The 21752-nt window shown below is 44.2% G+C and overlaps 1 protein-coding gene across 4 annotated transcripts in view; it reads right to left on the reverse strand.

Moving 5' to 3' along the window:
* The window catches only part of pkp3a (plakophilin 3a), a 486421-nt gene that overhangs the window by 437735 nt on the left and 26934 nt on the right, over positions 1-21752 (reverse strand). For all 4 annotated transcript variants that reach the window (XR_013790123.1, XR_013790124.1, XM_079502493.1 and 1 more), the window contains 6 exons: positions 21049-21347; positions 13461-13584; positions 7330-7534; positions 2574-2745; positions 2335-2452; positions 1828-1995 (listed from right to left, as the gene is read on the reverse strand). Coding sequence is in view for 2 of the 4 variants with exons in the window: in XM_079502493.1 (XP_079358619.1) it covers positions 1828-1995; positions 2335-2452; positions 2574-2745; positions 7330-7534; positions 13461-13584; positions 21049-21347 (1086 nt within the window). In the remaining 2 variants the exon portion in view is untranslated. The remainder of the gene's footprint in view (positions 1-1827; positions 1996-2334; positions 2453-2573; positions 2746-7329; positions 7535-13460; positions 13585-21048; positions 21348-21752) is intronic.

The following is a 21752-nucleotide window of genomic DNA, read 5'->3' on the forward strand; positions in this document are numbered from 1 at the left end:
AATGCTATCTACAGTAAGTTACATACAGTAAGTTGAGTCTTTGCATATGCCTGTAAGGTTGTCGAGGCTATGGCTCTGGTACGGGGCCGGGCTGAGATGGAGTCTGAAGAGGTGGGTTTTCACTGACAAAAACAAATTAAGCTACAGTGACTAAAACTATGACTAAAACATATTGACAATTTCATCAACAAATACAAACTAGACGAGATCCAGTAGAACTAAAAGACAAGTCATGTTGTGTTCGGTTGCGCTCGGGTTGTGCTCTGAAAATAGCAGATCTACAAGCTCACAACATGTCACGCCACGACGTGTTGTGAGCTTGTGGATTGGCTATTTCCAGCATGCAACCAAATGTAAAATCAGAAGTTAAGACGACATCAAAGCACCGCCAAAAATTAATTTTAGTCGACACAACTAAAACTAGAGGACGTTTGATTCAAAAGACTAAAACTAAATTGGAATTTTCTGTCAACATCAACACTGAACTCACACTTAGCTGTTGTGTATCATGGCATCGTGCGGAAATAGCTGATCTGTAAGCTCACAACAACGCATTGCGGATGTGACACATTGTGACTCTTGTGAGTTACATATCTGCTATTTTCGCAATCGTAAAATGGAGCATGAGTACAGCGTTATCATTTGAATCACCAAATCTCTCCAACTCAACAATAGTATAACTTTACAGTTTATTCTCACCTCACAAGTTTAAATAAAGAATGAGAATTTTTCTCCGCTTCTTTTTTTATTTATTTGTTTTACACATTATGAAAGTACAGAATGTAAGCTTTCAAATGATGTGTAGTTTATTGATATTGAAAAAATATTTGATGAAGATACCTTCCGCCGTAGTCTGAAAACCCACCTCTTCAGACTCCATCATGGCCTTAGCACTTACTTGCCCTAGCCCCGACATTTTATGTAGACTTAGATAGCATTTTATGTAGACTTATAGCATTTTTATGTAGATATAGCACTATAAAGTATACATGCATAGTTCCATTATATAGATATTCCACTGTTACGCTCTTAGCTTACGTATGATTCATGATAACTACTTTGTATGTATGTGATGCATTGCCATGCTTTTTTGTTCTTACTTAATGTAAATCGCTCTGGATTAAGAGCGTCTGCTAAATTCCTAAATTGTAAATTGTAGTTCCTTTCACCTCCATCAGGCGCCCCGGCTGGCCAGGGGGAGGTAGTATAGAGACTAGAGACTAGGATTAAATCCTACTATAAATGCGCCACATCTCTGTCTGTCTGAGTGCGTGTGTGTGCGGTTGTAATGCACGTAACACGAGAACCGTTTGACCCACCGACTTCACATTCGATACACGCGTTCCACACCCCCACAAGGAGTGCAGTGCCCGGTTATTGAGTCGGTCGGACCCACGGTTCTCCAGAACCACCCCAAAAGGCTCTGGTCAGGCTCTGCCAGTGAGTGGGCCAAATCAGCCTAAATCCCCTCACCTGTGCAAGCCTCTGCCTCAGCCAATTGATTGCCATGGCAACCCCACACCTGCAAATTGATTACTTAACCACTCCACTTTTCACAGTCAGTTTGCACTCTTCACACACAGGCAGACAGACAAATACAGAGATCTCCATGTGGGACACAGACAGATAGTTTAAAAGCCTAATGTAAGTCGCTCTGGATCAAGAGCGTCTGCTAAATGCCTAAATTGTAAATTGTAAATTGCAAACGGGTGCTATGACAAGCTGACAGCGGGTATTATTAGGTTCCCAAGTTGCATCGCTCTCAAGTAGGCCGGTGGCCGACAGGCACGTACAGGTCTAGTGGTGATAAAATGGAGGTACACATACATTCTTGGCCTTGCGGCTCTTGGGGGTGAAGCATCCTATGGCGTCGGACTTGACTAAGGTGTCCTGGGCCCTGGTGGGACCCTCCAGACGTAGGAGGGCCGAGGGGGGCATCTCGCTGTACAGCTGGTAGGACAGGTTCCTCAACACACACACTGCATTCTCTACGCCCTGTGCACACACACACACACACACACACACACACACACACACACACACACACACACACACACACACACACACACACACACACACACACACACACACACACACACACACACACACACACACACACACACACACACACACACACACACACACACATATTCAGAATTTTCAATTTAGGACTACTGTAAGCTCACAATTTGTTTAGGTGTGTGTGTGTGTGTGTGTGCGTGTGCGTGTGCATGTTTGTTTGTTTCAGACAAAATATCAGTTAAAACATCAGTAACGGGTTGTCCAGGACATTGACACTAAACCGTGTGACGGATCTGGATCTGGATCGTATACCTTGTCCTCTGCCTTGTTGGCCTCCAGAGCTCCTTTAATGTAGGTGACCAGAGCATCCACCAGGCCGTGAGTCTCCCTCATCTGCTGCCGGGTCTTCTCATTCACCGAGCTCAGATTCCTACAAGAATAGAACGGCATTGGAACCTGTTCTTGTATAAAGCTATGCTTGGAGATTGTCCTAAATACATCTCATCTTTCCTGAAGTGGGACTCTGAACCGTATACCACACCCGGTCTTACCTCAGACATCCAGTAGTGTTGTAGAAGATGTCGGCCTCGGAGGCACTGTGCTGAATGGGCTCGTCGTCCTCGCCCGCCAGAGGGACCAGGATCTTCTCCGTCAGCTCAGGCAGAGTTTCCCTCGCCAGCTTCTCCTTCAGGTTGTCTTTGGAGGACAGGTTCCACAGAATGCCTGCAACGCACGCACACACACACACACGCACACGTACACACGCACACGTCAGAGGAAGGTCAGGTATACAATATACATACTTAACCCCCGCCTGCGCTCAAGTATGTTCAGGCGTTAGGCTAGCAATCAGCTGAGTGAAGCTGAAAAGAAAGAGAGAGTTTCCCCTCACGGAATCAACTAGGTTTTAATCATTAGTACCACCTGTGTACCTGTGGCTTTCACTCACCGACCAGCGTCTGGCAGTTATACGGCTCGGGGGGGGCCTAACCCTATAACCCTGACAAGAGGGACAGACATGCAGTTATATGGCTCTCGGGGCGAGTGCGGAATCAACTTAGCGTTTCTTTCATCGCAACTTTCCCTACTTGCGGGAGAACTCTGGGAGACGAGGATTTACTATTCTGTCTAGGGATGTACCGATGAGACATCTTGGGCGATATCGATATCCGATGTTCCGATTGCTGTTATGGCCGATAACCGATGTCGATATGATCTCATTCTGTATTACGAAAATATAATAATTTTTGCCATTCTGAAAAAGGCTTATAATCTCTGAATTGAAAAATGTTCCAACTTGTTCACTGTTTTGAAAGCTTCCCCAGAAAACAGTGGTATAATTTGCAGCCTTCATCATAACAAAAGGCTTTTTTATTATTTTCTCAACATAATTATAAAATAAAATATCTGCTAAAACTGATATTATTTCACCGATACCGATTACCGATATATCCTTTTAAGGCCGATATCGGCCGATACCGATGTGTTTGCCGATTAATCTCCCATCACTAATTCTGTCCATGTCGGGTTGCAACTCCCAACGGGGCTGAGTCAGCTAAAGCAAACGTTTGGTGCCGCTCGGTGGCGTCTCTCCCATTGGCTCAAGTTCGCCTGAGACACCGTACGGTGATTCCGCACTCGCGGCTCGGGGGTTAAACACCGGTATTCCGGAGCCCGCTATTCCAATGCACCACCATTCCGACTTGCTCAATAACACTACTAACCCTGTCCCTAAACCTAACCGCACGTGGAAGGGGTGTATCTTTGACCCCGATGTCCAACACGCAATAGTTATGGCACCCGGTCCCTATACCCCAAACCCTAACCCGGTCCCTATACCCCAAACCCTAACCAATAGTTATGGCACCCGGTCCCTATACCCCAAACCCTAACCCGGTCCCTATACCCCAAACCCTAACCTGGTCCCTATACCCCAAACCCGGTCCCTATACCCCAAACCCTAACCCGGTCCCTATACCCCAAACCCTAACCCGGTCCCTATACCCCAAACCCTAACCAATAGTTATGGCACCCGGTCCCTATACCCCAAACCCTAACCTGGTCCCTATACCCCAAACCCTAACCTGGTCCCTATACCCCAAACCCTAACCCGGTCCCTATACCCCAAACCCTAACCCGGTCCCTATACCCCAAACCCTAACCTGGTCCCTATACCCCAAACCCTAACCCGGTCCCTATACCCCAAACCCTAACCTGGTCCCTATACCCCAAACCCTAACCCGGTCCCTATACCCCAAACCCTAACCCGGTCCCTATACCCCAAACCCTAACCCGGTCCCTATACCCCAAACCCTAACCTGGTCCCTATACCCCAAACCCTAACCCGGTCCCTATACCCCAAACCCTAACCCGGTCCCTATACCCCAAACCCTAACCAATAGTTATGGCACCCGGTCCCTATACCCCAAACCCTAACCTGGTCCCTATACCCCAAACCCTAACCTGGTCCCTATACCCCAAACCCTAACCCGGTCCCTATACCCCAAACCCTAACCAATAGTTATGGCACCCGGTCCCTATACCCCAAACCCTAACCTGGTCCCTATACCCCAAACCCTAACCCGGTCCCTATACCCCAAACCCTAACCAATAGTTATGGCACCCGGTCCCTATACCCCAAACCCTAACCTGGTCCCTATACCCCAAACCCTAACCTGGTCCCTATACCCCAAACCCTAACCCGGTCCCTATACCCCAAACCCTAACCCGGTCCCTATACCCCAAACCCTAACCCGGTCCCTATACCCCAAACCCTAACCTGGTCCCTATACCCCAAACCCTAACCCGGTCCCTATACCCCAAACCCGGTCCCTATACCCAAAACCCTAACCCGGTCCCTATACCCCAAACCCTAACCCGGTCCCTATACCCCAAACCCTAACCTGGTCCCTATACCCCAAACCCTAACCTGGTCCCTATACCCCAAACCCGGTCCCTATACCCCAAACCCTAACCCGGTCCCTATACCCCAAACCCTAACCTGGTCCCTATACCCCAAACCCTAACCCGGTCCCTATACCCCAAACCCTAACCTGGTCCCTATACCCCAAACCCGGTCCCTATACCCCAAACCCTAACCAATAGTTATGGCACCCGGTCCCTATACCCCAAACCCTAACACGGTCCCTATACCCCAAACCCTAACCCGGTCCCTATACCCCAAACCCTAACCAATAGTTATGGCACCCGGTCCCTATACCCCAAACCCTAACCTGGTCCCTATACCCCAAACCCGGTCCCTATACCCCAAACCCTAACCGAAACCATCGAAATGCCTGGATGCTCCCCCTGGCGGCTCGGGTTCGTCTGCGTTTGGAAAGCATCGTCTTTGTTATTATGCATAAGTCATCTTGATTCTTGATGACACTGTAGTCACCGCACGCGCACACGCACGCAGGCACACACACACACACACGCATGCACGCGCACACATGCACACACCCCTCTGCCTTTTTGTTGTGAATAAATAGAAATGACGGCACGTATTCATATCCATAGAGTATATTCAAATAGATACTGTACATATTCATATCCATAGAGTACATATTGTATTCATAACCCTTGCTGTAGAACAGTGGACTATAGTTCATAGAGGGATTATGATGTAAGCACCACATCAGCCGACAATTACTCCTATAGTTAATTACTATAATTACTACTATATTAACCCATTTTGGGCAGGGAACCCCTTTTGGTGTTTTAAACATTATGTTATAATTTAGCTATTGAACTTGTAGGTCTGCTATTTTTGAAAATGTGCCTCAAATCTTTGAATATAATATTATATTGTTACAGAGTGAACATTTTAACATTTTGGCGGCCAATTACATATATTTTTGGGGTCCTTGACATGAAATATTGAGCACTACTGGTATAGAAAGTATTTCAGAAAACCTTTAGGATTTAGAAGCCTTTTTATTTAATCTACCTCAGTCCAAATTGGGTTTAGCCTAAATAACCTGGACAAGAAAGCTACAGTGATGCATGCCAAAAAATAACGTACTGATCTACAAGCTAGCTGGTTAGCTAGATCGGTCCCCAGATGACAGTGAAGTGACAATTGAAGAACTCTTAAAATTACCGCATCAAAATAAATCAACAAACTATACTATGAAAACAAGACAAATTGTCAAATAATTTAAGAAATAGGCAAGAATGTTGGGGGGGGGGGGGTCCCCCACTTGACCTTGAACCTTGAACCTTAGTCTTCAAACTGTTTGGCAGTAAACTAATGACAGTAAACTAGTGACAGTAAACTAATGACAGTAAACTAATGCCAGAGGGACAGACAGGGTTGATCAACGCTCTCACTCTCTGACTCACTATTCTCTCACGTTTGGCTGAAGGGAGGAGTCGTTAGTTTTGGTGTGAGATACCGTAAAGGCTTAATGAGTCATTTATGACTCAGTGAGTCATGGCGCATGTGTGTGTCTGCGTTTGTGTGTGTGTGTGTGTGTGTGTGTGTGTGTGTGTGTGTGTGTGTGTGTGTGTGTGTGTGTGCCGACTCAGCGCCTCACAGTTGCATAAAACCGAGGCTGAGGATCGTCATAGTCTGGGATGCAAATAAAATGGCCGTCTGCTGGGACTATGCAGCCAATAGGAACTCACCGTATTTCAAAAAGGCCAGGCTGCATAAGCAACACAGCTGCACAGCCAATCACATTACTAGAGGGTGTGTCAGTCAATTCAATTCAATGCAAAGGTGCTTTATTGGCAATAGAAAACATACGTTTACGTTGCCAAAGCAAGTGTCACTGTTAGTCCTGTCAATATACTTGGAGCATCAATGATAGGGGTGTAACGGTACATTTTAACAAGCGATACGATACATGGTTGACGATACAATACATGGACGATATTGGTTCATTATGGCGATCCGATACGATTCAATGATTTGAAATCGATACAGTAACTACCCTATTTACTGTATGACTTAAAAAATGTAGTATTGATACAATCGATTATTTGCAAAGCAAAACGATTCGATGCCGATTATTTGCATTGGAAAACGATACAATACATAGTCAATGTTGCCGTTTTTATTTCAATATACTTCGATTCTTGAAATTAAAATCGAGTTACTATATCGTTACACCTCTAATCGATGATGTCTTGTATAGTATTGTATGTCTTTATACGTCTTGATTAATTTAATTGAATACTCCAGAATGGATACAACCATATCCACAGTAATCTGTACCTTTGTACCTTTTTGTAAGCCGTTAATAAAGTATTCAATCAATCAATCAATCAATCAATCATTCATGTGTTAGTAACATGACTTACCGGTGATGTTCTTGCGTAGCTCGTCGTCGTTCTCCCTCAGCGCCTCGACGAGCTGAGGGATCCCTCCCTCCTCGATCAGAGACACCTTGTTGTCCATGCTCTCGTAGATCAGGTTGCGTGTGGCGCCCGTGGCGTAGCGCTGCACTTCCTGGTTGTCGCAGTTGAACAGCTTCACCAGCTCCCCGATGCCCTTGTAGCGACGCACCTGGACCAATCAGGGGGGAAGAGTTTAGTTACCTTCTAGCGACGCACCTGGACCAATCAGGGGGGAAGAGTTTAGTTACCTTCTAGCGACGCACCTGGACCAATCAGGGGGGAAGAGTTTAGTTACCTTGTAGCCCCAGGTGGAATAGTAAGAGACTGGCGACACTAGCGTTGACTGCCATTGTAACAATGGAATGCGGAAGTGCTCATTCTATCTCAATGGGATAGTTCCAATGTTTGGAAATATAGCCCGTAGCACCCCGCTTTGTCTCAATGGGATAGTTCCAATATTTGGAACTATAGCCCGTAGCACCCCGTTTTGTCTCAATGGGATAGTTCCAATGTTTGGAACTATAGCCCATAGCACCCCGCTTTGTGGCAAAGTGTGTCGCCACTCCCTTACTATTCCACTCGGCTTCTAGCGACGCACCTGAACGAAGGACGGAAGAGCTTGGAGACAGACGCAGTTTAGAGACGCACCTGAACCAATCACAAGAATCTAGTTACCTTGTAGCGATACATCTGAACCAACGACAGGACAGTTTAGAGACACACCGGACCAATCACAGCAGTTTAGAGACGCACCTGACCAATCGCAAGAGAGCTTAGAGACACACCTGACCAATCACAAGAGAGTTGGACACACCTGAGTCAGTGACCAATCACAAGGGAGCTTAACGACGCACCTGACCAATCACAAGGGAGTTTAGTTTTAACCCTTGTAGCGTCCAGAGCGTCTCAAACATTTCCATGACGAGTAGGATCGTATTTGTATTTGGTCCACGGACAGTTGGACCGTCGCACCATCGGACCCCCGTTTGAAAAGATCCTGTGCCCGCAGGGAGGGAGGGACCCCTATAAAGGTATGATACTGTATAATGTATTGCTGTCGGGCAGAAAGCTCTTATTTCCTTATTCGTATTCGTTTACTTTTTTGTTGATCCACCCCTTTTGGTGTTTATAGCATTATGTTATACTTTAGCTATTGAAAAATAGCAGATCAGATCTGCTATTTTTTCGTGAAAATGTGGCACAAATCTTTGAATGTATACCGTAGTCTTTCACGGCAAACGTTTTTAACTCAAAGCTAACTAACTTTGTAGAATCTGTTCTCAGGTAAAAAATGGGTTAACCTCCTACTCCACTAAAACCGAGCTTGTAGATCTGCCCTTGCTGATGCTTTTGAAGCCTGAAAAGTAACACGTGCGGATTCGAGCCAACTAGTCAAAAATAGCCAATCTACAAGCTCAAAATGTAGTTCATTTAGCATTCAAAAATAGCCAATCTACAAGCTCAAGACGAGCTTGTAGATGAGCTATTTTTGAATAGCTTAAGTATAACTAGGGTTAAACTGGGTTAGACTGATTTTGATGCCATGCAGAGAGTGAGTTATCTAATGCCTTTATTAAAATAATTGGAACACGGCCATCGCTGTGTCAAATGTTGATCATAATACAAAGGGACAGAAAACTTTAAAACATAACATTGTAGACTGTCGAATCTAGTAACGATTAACGGATGGAAAGAATGCCAACATAACCATTGTGCAACGTCTGTGACTGACAGCTACATGTAAATCCCGCAGGGTTTGTTCTCAACTGGGATTATCTGACTTTCGATGTTTTTGTGCATCATTCAGAAGATCTCTAATGGAGATTGACACTTTCACTAACCAACGGACAATTCAACACAACAAAGGAATACTTTATTTAACTATTAACTCCGTCTTTTAACTATCGACATCGCACTGCAAATGAGGAAACCCTCAGTGACCGCCGAGGCTTATAAATTACATGCTTTGAGTTTGTCCTGCTTTGAGTTTGTCAATCTGGTGTTACACACAAAGGAATTAACCCATTAGACCTTCTAAATCCTGACAGTTTTCTGAAAAACCCTATGTTTTCTATGTCAGTGATGCTCAACTTTTTTCATGTCAAGGACCCCCAGAACTATCTGTATATGGCTGCGGACCCCCATCTGAAAATATGTTGTTCCAGGGACCAAACCCCCCCCCCACCCCCTTGTAGCGCGGCACCAAGTGCCGCACTACGAGCTTGTAGATCTGCTATTTCTCAATAGCTAAAGTAGGCCAATAACATAATGCTTAAAACACCAAAAGGAGTTCCTGCCCAGACTGGGTTAAGGGAGTTAGTCAGAGAGGCTTATCGTCAAAGTCTATCCCGGTTTCAAAGCACTATAGACACCTGGCAGTTGGATTTGGATTGCTGAGGTGGAGCGCCACACCTAACTGTACCACCAGCTCCCAGTACTTAGTATACATCCACCTACTGTACCACCAGCTCCCAGTACTTAGTATACATCCTACTGTACCACCAGCTCCCAGTACTTAGTATACATCCTACTGTACCACCAGCTCCCAGTACTTAGTATACATCCTACTGTACCACCAGCTCCCAGTACTTAGTATACATCCTACTGTACCACCAGCTCCCAGTACTTAGTATACATCCTACTGTACCACCAGCTCCCAGTACTTAGTATACATCCACCTACTGTACCACCAGCTCCCAGTACTTAGTATACATCCTACTGTACCACCAGCTCCCAGTACTTAGTATACATCCACCTACTGTACCACCAGCTCCCAGTACTTAGTATACATCCACCTACTGTACCACCAGCTCCCAGTACTTAGTATACATCCACCTACTGTACCACCAGCTCCCAGTACTTAGTATACATCCTACTGTACCACCAGCTCCCAGTACTTAGTATACATCCTACTGTACCACCAGCTCCTAGTACTTAGTATACATCCACCTACTGTACCACCAGCTCCCAGTACTTAGTATACATCCACCTACTGTACCACCAGCTCCCAGTACTTAGTATACATCCTACTGTACCACCAGCTCCCAGTACTTAGTATACATCCTACTGTACCACCAGCTCCCAGTACTTAGTATACATCCTACTGTACCACCAGCTCCCAGTACTTAGTATACATCCTACTGTACCACCAGCTCCCAGTACTTAGTATACATCCTACTGTACCACCAGCTCCCAGTACTTAGTATACATCCTACTGTACCACCAGCTCCCAGTACTTAGTATACATCCTACTGTACCACCAGCTCCCAGTACTTAGTATACATCCTACTGTACCACCAGCTCCCAGTACTTAGTATACATCCTACTGTACCACCAGCCCCCAGTACTTAGTATACATCCTACTGTACCACCAGCTCCCAGTACTTAGTATACATCCTACTGTACCACCAGCTCCCAGTACTTAGTATACATCCTACTGTACCACCAGCCCCCAGTACTTAGTATACATCCTACTGTACCACCAGCCCCCAGTACTTAGTATACATCCTACTGTACCACCAGCTCCCAGTACTTAGTATACATCCTACTGTACCACCAGCTCCCAGTACTTAGTATACATGCAGCCACATCCAAGCCGTGCTACTCATACACTGAGCTGGCAGTGCCCAGGGGTTCATCCGGCTTTAAGTGCCTTAAAAGAATGTCTAAAAAACAAATATGGTGAGGCAGCTTTCTGCTTTATATGGGCCAACGGCCTGGAATAAGCTACCATTCCAGCTCAGACACGCACCCTCTGTAGACATTTGTTAAATCTCAACTCAAGACTCCTCTTCACTCTTGCTTTTAGTTGAGTTTTAATATCTGCGTTCCTACTCTGTCCTGACTGATTTTCTGCATGTTTTATTTTCACACTGTTATTTTGTTCTTTGCCATTGTCATTTTAACTATTTGCTTGTGTTTTATTGCTATTTTTATGTTCTGCCCTGTGAAGCACTTTGAGCTGCATTTATGTATGAAAGGTGCTATATAAATAAAGATTATTATTATTATTATTATTATGGCAGAGCCCACAGGTTCATCCACTGAGTTGGCAGAGCTCACAGGTTCATCCACTTGGTTTGGCAGAGCCCACAGGTTCATCCACTGAGTTGGCAGAGCCCACAGGTTCATCCACTGAGTTGGCAGTGTCCCGGGTTCAAACTCAGAACCAAGGTTGAGTCCGTTGACTAAACTATCGCGAAAGAATGTTGTCAACTAACTTTTTTTCACTGACAAAAACGAAATAAAAACTAAGCTATGATGACTATGACTAAATATAGACACTTTTTGTACAAACAACAAATACAAACTAGACTAAAATGTTAGGGAGGGACTAGTGGAGAAGAGATCCAATAGAACTAAAAGTAATGTTATGATTTGTTGTGTGCAGGTGTCACACTCAAAAAGATCTAAAAGCTCACAACGTGTCGCGCTGGGACCCATTGTGAGCTTGGAGATCTGCTATTTCCGGGCATGCAGCCAAGTATACATCAGGCATTGCAACTCCATCACGCCCTGCTAAGATACATTTCAGTCGACTAAATCAACTGTAGATTTATAGACGACTAAAATCTTATGATATCTAGTCAGCTAAAACTAGACTACACTCAAACATTTCAGATGCCTAAAACATAAATCCAGCACAGCGATAGTTCACGGAGCCACGGAAGTCACTTCTAATGTACGACGTGTGGAAACGTCATAAGAAACCCAATCGACGGGTTGCAATGACGTGTGTACACGTTGCAACCCGAGACGAGTAGGCATGTAACGATACACTCAACTCACGATACGATACGTATCACGATATGAGGTTCACGATACGATTTTTCACGATATTTTTCACAAACACAATTATTTTCCAGACAAATGACCGATGACTTTTTAATGATTTATCTTCCCCCCCAAGCTTTTTTCCACAATTTATATTTAACTACATTGCAAAAGTACCATTACTTTTCATGTAAAATTACTTAATTTCTGTAAACAACAACTGTAAACATGCTTTCATGTTTAAACCTAGCTCGAGTTAACATTTCTTCGTTTCTTTGATGGCATATTAGGATAGATGTAGACCTATTTGACAGTGCAGAAACATAATTGCCTTCCTTGATGTATTAATGAGCATCAATAACGACCATCACCTGTGTCACAGACACATACAGCTCCCCTCTGCAGGCCTCTACTACTGAAAGTGACTGCATGGAGTCTGTCTCATTTCTCTCCAAAAGCACGTGAATATGATGGAATATGATTACAGCTCACATTTCATATCACACACTAGCCCCCCCTTTTTTTTGAAAATCGATATTAATCGATACATATCGTCGGGATATAATATCGATATATATCGATATACGATATATCGTTACATGCCTACAGACGAGAGAAGAATATTCTGAATTTTCTTTTTTTCTTTTTTTGAGTTGGACTCCAAGGCCACCATACGCTTCGCTCTTCGTTCATGCGCGGTCCCGTTCGCTTCCTATTTACCGCTGCAGAAAGAATGCCTCGTCTCTCCAAATCTAGGGCGCTCTCCGTGGTTTTGATCACCCCAGAGCTTATATTTGGAAGGAATCCTGGTGCTGAGTGTATTAACCCATTTAGGCCTGACGTCGAAATTTAAAAAATGTCTTGTCTAAATCCTCCAGTTTTCTGAAGTACCCATGTTTCAGTGGTGCTCAATATTTCATATCAAGGACCCCAAAAATTATATGTAATTGGCCTCCGACCCCCATCTGAAAATATGTTGTTCCAGGGACCCCTCAGAAGCAAAGATTTGAGCAGATCTACAAGCTCATAGCGCGCCACTCGGTGGCGCGCTATGAGCTTGTAGATCTGCTATTTTTCAATAGCTAAAGTATAACATAATGTTTAAAACACCAAAAGGGATTCCCGCCCAGAATGGGTTAAGTATGTTATGAAAAGCGCTATAGAAATACAAACGCATTCATTCATGTCCACGGCTTGTAGATCTGCTATTTTCAGCATATGTAAAATCAGTCATTACGACGGCATCAAGGCCCGCCAAAACAGATTTTGTTCGATTGTGTGTGGTTTGGATTGTGTGTGATATCCGTTATTAGCATTATTACCTCCTGCTTGGCCTCTGCGTTGTTGTAGCACTCGTGCTGGATGTAAGCCGCGCCCAGAACCTGCAGCGCCGGGTCGGAATCCTTCAGGTGTTCCACAGCCGACGACATGTCCAGACTGGCAATCCTGTTCACACACACACACACACACACACAACACTGTTACTGTACTGTACTGTACTGAATGTGAATCTGTTCACACACTGTACTGTACTGTACTGTACTGTACTGTACTGTACTGTACTGTACTGTACTGTACTGTACTTGATCACACTGTGTTACTGTACTGGATCAACAACTTCAGAAACTTTATACATCCACGTATGATAACAGCATCCTAAGGTTAGCAAGGAATATCACCTCTAATACTAAGCATGTGTTGTATGGAGAATATAGGTTGCTACCTTCAGGAAGGAGATATGGTGTACCAGCATACAATAAGGTCAGACTAAAGAGGTCCTTTGTCTACCAGTCGACCTTGAGGCTTAATCAAGAGTCGTGGTAGCCACAGGATAATCTAAGCGGTGGATATTGCTCTTGTCTTCATGTCTTTATGTATGTAAATTGTCTTGTTCTTTGTGTTATGTCAAATGTGTGTACGTATATGTGTTCTGCATACTTGGCTGCTGTGTCGCAAGACAAATTTCAGTGTGAACTGACAATAAAGTACTATATCATATCATATCATATCATGGCCATGACAGCAATGTGATTTTCAGCCAACTGTTTCCTATATTCGGTTTCGGCCGAGAATTTCCCATTCGGTGCATCCCTATACTCTGTTCCAACACAACACCAAACAACGGTATGTAACTACCAGACCTCCCAAAACAAACTACTTGGCCTTACTCCCGGAACCCACCTCACCCCCGCTCATTGTGATTAAAACAACTACTTTTTTCCCACCACTGTAGATAGATATACAGGATGTTTATGAATGATTCAATCCTGTTCAACACAACACCAAGCAACACAACTAATATGTCCATTATGATAGTATATACATACAGTGTGCATGGATTAAAGCAAAATAGAAAATCTCACGACTGGAAATGTTGGAAAAAGTAAATTATACAACAGGTCGTTTCGAGGAAGCAATCTGATTGGTTGAAACAGCCTTCTAGCCGTGGTTCAAACGAGCACCACTCCACACCTAATCAAAACAAAAAATGCAGCTGCACTGTTCTCCCAGAGTGCAGCAAACTCGGTGGCTAGGTTCTTGGGTCATTTGTGGTCGTAGTGACTACATCTGTCATTAAAAATAAATATGTTTTTTTCAGCGATGTTCTTAGTTTTAAGGGTTGTATAATTGCAATATTACACTCGAGGGGATGGTTTAACGTCATTAATGCACGCCTGCGATGCTGCAGGAACGAGCCCACAGGGCGAGTTCCGAAAGCAACGCAGAAGTACCAAACCACCCCCTCTCGTGTAATATTGCTTAAGTAATTGGTCCTGTTGTTCTACAAACTGCCAACTTTGACACGACACGGTTATCCACAAGTATGTTTGCTTGCTGACACTTTCAACAGTCCTTTCACAACACTGTTGCTTTCCGTACTTAGTAACAGCATGCTGGTAGGAGATGGAATGTGTTGTCATGTGCTCTTTAAACACATTTAGACCCGAGGACGATTCTACAAATGCCTTCTAAATCCTGACAGTTTTCGGAGAAAAAAAACTCTGTTTCTGTCAGTGGTTCTCAAACATTTTCATGTCAAGGACCCCCAGAATCATATGTAATTGGCCCGCCGACCCTCCATCTGAAAATATGTTATTCCCCCAGAAGCAAAGATTTGAGTTAAAAACATTCGCTCTGAAAGAATATATATTAAAAGATTTGCGCCACATTTTCAAGATCTACATGCAGATCTACAAGCTCGTAGCGCAGCACTCGGTGTTAGCTTGTAGATCTGCTATTTTTTCAATAGCTAAAGTGTAGCATAATGCGTAAAACACCAAAAGGGGTTCCCGTCCTGAACGGGTTAACACAACAATATCTCCCAGAGTGGTTTTAATCTGACGACTTGTTAAGAGCTGATCCCAGATCAGAGATTCCTCCATAAACAGACCACAGAGTTATAGAGTATACTGTATAGAGTGTCGCAGTCCCGCCTCCTACCCGGGACCAGGAAATGAAATCCAATGCATTATTCTCATAGACATTTCGTAAAGTATTTATTTAAAGACGGTTACGCCGCGGACAAAGCCAACTCGAGTCGTGACAACTCATGACAACACAAACAATATTTTGGACCAAACAAATAATTAGAAAGAAGAAAAACAACAAAAAAAGTGTTGTAACCTGCCGTTTTTTTCTTCTTTCTAATTATTTGTTTGGTCCAAAATATTGTTTGTGTTGTCATGAGTTGTCACGACTCGAGTTGGCTTTGTCCGCGGCGTAACCGCCTTTAAATAAATACTTTACGAAATGTCTATGAGAATAATGCATTGGATTTCATTTCCTGGTCCCGGGTAGGAGGCGGGACTGCGACGCTCTATACTCCCAGACAGTTAAGAGCTGATCCCAGATCAGAGATTCCTCCATAAACAGACCACAGAGTTATAGAGTATACTCCCAGACAGTTAGGAGCTGATCCCAGATCAGAGATTCCTCCATAAACAGACCACAGAGTTATAGAGTATACTGTATACTCCCAGACAGTTAAGAGCTGATCCCAGATCAGAGATTCCTCCATAAACAGACCACAGAGTTATAGAGTATACTGTATACTCCCAGACAGTTAAGAGCTGATCCCAGATCAGAGATTCCTCCATAAACAGACCACAGAGTTAGTTAGTTAGGTATACTGTATACTCCCAGACAGTCGCGTCACAAAGATGCAAGATGCAGCTCAGAGCAGGCGTATTTTCCGGGTTTTTAAAACCCATTTAGGCCCGGCGTCGAAATTTTAAAAAATGTCTGAAATACCTCATGTTTCTATATGAGTGGTGCTCAATATTTCATGTCAAGGACCCCCAAAATCATATGTAATTGGCTGCCGATCCCCATCTGAAAATATGTTGTTCCAGGGACCCCCCCCCTAAAGTATAACATAATGATTAAAAACACCAAAAGGGGTTCCCGTTCAGAATGGCGTAAACAGCTGGTGGATGGAAAATGAAGCTTGGGCAAAGTGTTTCCGGTGTTCTAGCGCGGTGGTTCCCAAACATTTTCATGTCAAGGACCCCCAAATTGACACTAATTAGCCCCACAGACCCCCATTTGAAAAGATATTCCAGGGACCCCCATAAGAGAAGATTTTTACGGCTCTAGCAGTGATTCTCAACCCGTTTAATTTCAAGTACCGCCACAGTTTGACATGCATATTAGTCTACGGACCCCCTATTTAATGGCATTTCTATCTCTACTGGGACCCCAATTCACATTGTATAATCAATTTAGAAACAAGCCCAAATAAACAACTACACTTCAGAAACAAGCCCAAACAAACAACCACACTTTAGAAACAAGCCCAAACAAACAACTACACTTTAGAAACAAGGCCCCAAAACCTGTCAACATCGCAAAACAACCACCAATATCTACAAACGACAAAAAAAAAAAAAAACAAGGCCCAAAAGAGTCGCTTATAATCAGCACACATGGCAACCGCAGGGTGTTGGTTGGCGGTGGTGTGAAATAAGCCGGGCTGCCACGCCCAAAACCAGTCCAACCAGAGTCCCCCCCCCCCCCCTATGACATCACCGCCTCAACGTGTTATTAATCCATTCTGGGCGGGAACCCCTTTTGGTGTTTTAAGCATTATGTTGAACTTTAGCTGTTGAAAAATAGCAGATCTACAAGCTCATAGCGCGGTGCGCTCCGAGCTTGTAGGTCTGCTATTTTTGAAAAATCGTGAAAATGCGGCACAAATCTTTTGAATATAATATTCTTTCAGAGTTTTTAACTCATAGGCCTATCTTTGCTTCTGGGGGGGGGGTCCCTAAGCTGGAACAACATATTTTCTGATGGGGGGACTGCGGCCAATTACATATATTTTTGGGGGTCCTTGACATGAAAATGTTTGAGAACGACTGACATAGAAACATGTTTTTTTTTTCCCCAGAAAACTGTCAGGATTTAGAAGACATTAGTAGAATTGTCCTCAGGTCTAAACGGGTTAAGTTCCTAAAACGACACAGTATCAATAGTCGCCGAGGATCGGATCTCCTGTGGTTTCCTCTGTCATGTCAGTCCTCCTCGTATAGCCTACAGTGAAGCCTTGTCTCATGATAGTTAGCGACTTACACGCATCGTCATGCAAAAATCACACCGAGCATCGTTTATGTTCTGTGATATAGTCTGTGTAGCTTGTCGCACACACGCACCCGCAGTGGAGTGCACTTGAACCCAGGGTTATGCAACCTCAGGCACGGGTACACAAATCACTGCCATAAGTGTGAGAGAGAGGATGTTTGGTTTAAAATAAAATAAATAATTGACAATTAAAAAAAATTAGGGCTCCTGGTCTAATGGGCCACCTGGTCTGAGAAACCTGTTCTCAAGGACTTACTTCTGGTCATTATTTAGGTAGCGCACACATATTTTGAATGTCTTCGGCAGAGTTCAAATGAGCCACTTTAATCTAGATTAATACTTTGACACGACACGGTTATCCACAAGTATGTTTGCTTGTTGACACGTTCAACAGTCCTTTCACAACACTGTTGCTTTCCGTACTTAGTAACAGCATGCTGGTAGGAAATGGAATGTGTTGTCATGTGCTCTTTGAACAAATGAGCCACTTTAATCTAGATTAATCTAGATTACCCCCATTTAATGGCATTTCTATCTCTGGGACCCTAATCTATCTCAGAGAGTGTACAAATAGAACCATGGTTTCATTTGTACACTCTCAGAGTTACAGACCCATAAGGGTCCATTTGGTTCCTAACTATCATTTCAGCTGGGGACCCCCTGGAACTCCCTCAATGACCCCTCGGGGGTCCCCGGACCCCACTTTGAGAACCACTGATTTAGAAGACGTGTAGAATTGGCCACATCACAATAATTGTCAACCTTACGAGCGTATAAATAAAAAAGTCGTCACTAATGCTCGTGATATTACATTATACTTATCTTCGTATAAATGTTTCAATTCTCATTAATGCTCATTTCTAAGATGACACGATCTCTCAACTCACTCACTGTGTCTCAGAGGAGGGCTGTGGACAGTTCAGAAACCTGAGACATCCCTGCTTTTTTGTGCTTTTTTTTGTTGCCTTTTCTTTTTGAAATGCAAGAAAAGAAAATCCTACACACGACACATTCTTGCATAGCCAGGTGATCAGATATGTGCCTATAGTAGTACGTCTGCTGATGTGATCTACATTAGAATGATTTGGGGCGGGAAACACTTTGGGAGATGGCAAAATAACAGCATTCCAGAAACATTTCAAAAGGTGTTTTGTTAGGTTGGTTCTCCAACTGTCATCGGGAGCGGTTTTCAAAGCAGTCGGAGCCGGATTCCTGAACGGGCCGGTCAGGCCCAAAGGTCGGGGGGGGGGGGGGCAACAGGGTATATGCACAGACCTGCACACAGGCGGTGGTGCGCCAGTGCGCATGCGTCGTCAAAACTCATTCCGTGCTGTCAATCAAGTGCCGGGAAACGCTTCTGCGTACCAACAGCTGGGTCCGCCCAGAATGATTATTATGGCCAAAATACTAGTACATTCTGTGGCGAGAGCATTTACCACCGACTGCCACTCAAAGTGGCTACTGGCCAATCACAGCACGTCTTGCACAATTGTGGCCAATCACAGCGTGTCCTTACTCAAACGAGGGAGGATTCCATGCTGCTTGCTGCTGGGAGGAGGAGGGCGGTTGACAGGACAACAGGAGTTTAAAATTACTAATGAGAAAAGCTGACACAAATGGTTGGGCTTCTCCGTTTCAGATAGCAAACTACTGTAGTCCCTGCGGTGTAAATGCTTTGGATGCTTTGGATGCTTTGCACTCTTCCCATTCGCCGCTGTGCTTGTGTTTGTTTTCCGGGTGCTGGAGCAGCATGGTTGCTTGTGTGCGATGCCGTCTCTCACAGCCTAGGCACCGGCCACTTTTTACGGGTACAGGTTTTAGTTCCGACGTAGTGGAGTGGGAAGAGTGCAAAGCATTGCGGACTGGCACTGCTGCTGCACAACATGAAGCTTATCAACACCGTGTCCAGACATACTGTCCCTTATTATCGTAAAGTCGGGTAGTGTACACTGTTTATTTTTGCACCGAGGATCCATGTGTGTCTAACTGTCTGACTGTACGTCGCCTCGGCTAAAAACTAAAGGGAAGCCTGACGTATGCTTCGACATACGTCGTATGTTAAAAGAAATCACACCCGTGTGAACTGAGTGGTGTAAGGTCTTATATAGCCTGTCTGACGTAATGAAATCATGTCTGACGTAATGAAATCACACCCGGGTGAACAGGGTGAACATAGCAACCATGCTCATTTTTTCTGCACTAACAAAGCCAGTTGTAGGAGTGGTTTACACCACTCAAAAATAGCTGATCTGCAAGCTCACAATGTGTCGCCTCCGCAACACGTTGTGAGCTAGTAGATCGGTTATTTAAATAAAAAATAAAAGTATCTAAATATTGCTTTGATGCTCATATTATCCTTAGGAAGTATTAAGTTGTTTTTATTAGAATATGCATTCCATAGGGCTGGACCACACATGGACCTAGAGGCAATTTGCAACTATTTTTATAATGGGATGAATCTAGAGTTGCAATAGGCCTCCATTGACTCCCCACTCATCCAATACATATCGTTTTGCTATAAGTTATTCATGCATCCCTCTTTTATCCATCCGGCGAGACGGGTCGCCGCATTTTGGGAGCACCAAGTAACTCCTCCAGGTGCTCCTCTGAGTACTAGACCAAAAAGGTTGTGTGCAGCCCTGTATATGCACAACTCTTGTACACTCTCAGAGTTACAGACCCGTGCGGGGCCATTTGGAACACACTCAAGGACACTTTTGAGACAAAGTTTCCAATTTTCTAGGTATGCCCATAATGATGACCACGGATATGGTCTAAAAGTGTGAAAAACTACGTTTCTATGTCAGTGGTTCTCAAACTATTTCATGTCAAGGACCCCCAGAATGATATGTATTTGGCCGCCGACCCCCCATCTGAAAATATGTTGTTCCAGGTTCCCTTCTCACCCGCTGAGGTTGCCCATGCTGCCCACCAAAGATGTCGTTATTATTATGTTTATTTATATATGATTATGTTATACTTTAGCTATTGAAAAATAGAAGATCTACAAGCTCTACAAGCTTGTAGATCTGCTATTTTTGTTAAATCGTAAAAATGTGTCAAAAGTCTTTGAATGCATGTTCTTTCAGAGCGAGCGTTTTTAATCTTTGCTTCTGGGGGGGTCCCTGGAACAAAATATATTCAGATGGGGGTCTGTGACCAAATACAGATCATTCTGGGAGTCCGTGACATGAAAAAAGGTTGAAAAGAGTTAAAATATGGAGTTAAGAGGTTTCTGCCCAACAACAACAACAACAATATAATGACATGACGGATACAGTACAATAATGGCAAACACAACATGCCCAGTCAGTTTCCCCTTCTTCTCACCCGCTGAGGTTGCCCATGCTTCCCGCGCTGCCCACCATGCCTCCGTCGAAGATGTCGTGGCCCTTGCCCACGCTGTGGAAGCTCTTGACCGACATGGCACGGGACAGCCTCCCCGGCTGCATCATGGTGAGGTTGCCCTGCGACCCCATGTTGTCCATGATGAACCCGCCTCCTGCGCTGGAGGACATTTGTTGCATCTGGGAGGACTGCGTGGTCGCCGAGCTCATGCGCGTGTTGCGGTTGTTGATGCGGCTGATGGTGCGGTAGGCGGGCCCCTTGAACGAGTGAGACTGGAGCACCTGAAAATTGCATTTATGCACGTTAAGAATGCAGGCATTGAGCAGACGCGCTTCATGCAAAGTGACTTAACAGTACGCAAGGTGAACGCATACATAGAATGAATCACATAAAAACCTGCATATTTCAACGCAAAATGAAGGACTTTAGCTCAAGGACTTTAGCCTACGTATTTTAGCCAACATAATCAAGGATTTTAGCCTACGTATTTTAGCCAACATAATCAAGGATTTTAGCCTATGTATTTTAGCCAACATAATCAAGGATTTTAGCCTATGTATTTTAGCTAACATACTCAAGGATTTTAGACAAATGAATCAAGGATTTTAGCCTATGTATTTTAGCTAACATACTCAAGGATTGTAGACAAATGAATCAAGGATTTTAGCCAACATAATCAAGGATTT

Source organism: Electrona antarctica, assembly GCF_951216825.1.
Source record: "Electrona antarctica genome assembly, chromosome: 5".
NCBI lineage: Eukaryota > Metazoa > Chordata > Actinopteri > Myctophiformes > Myctophidae > Electrona > Electrona antarctica.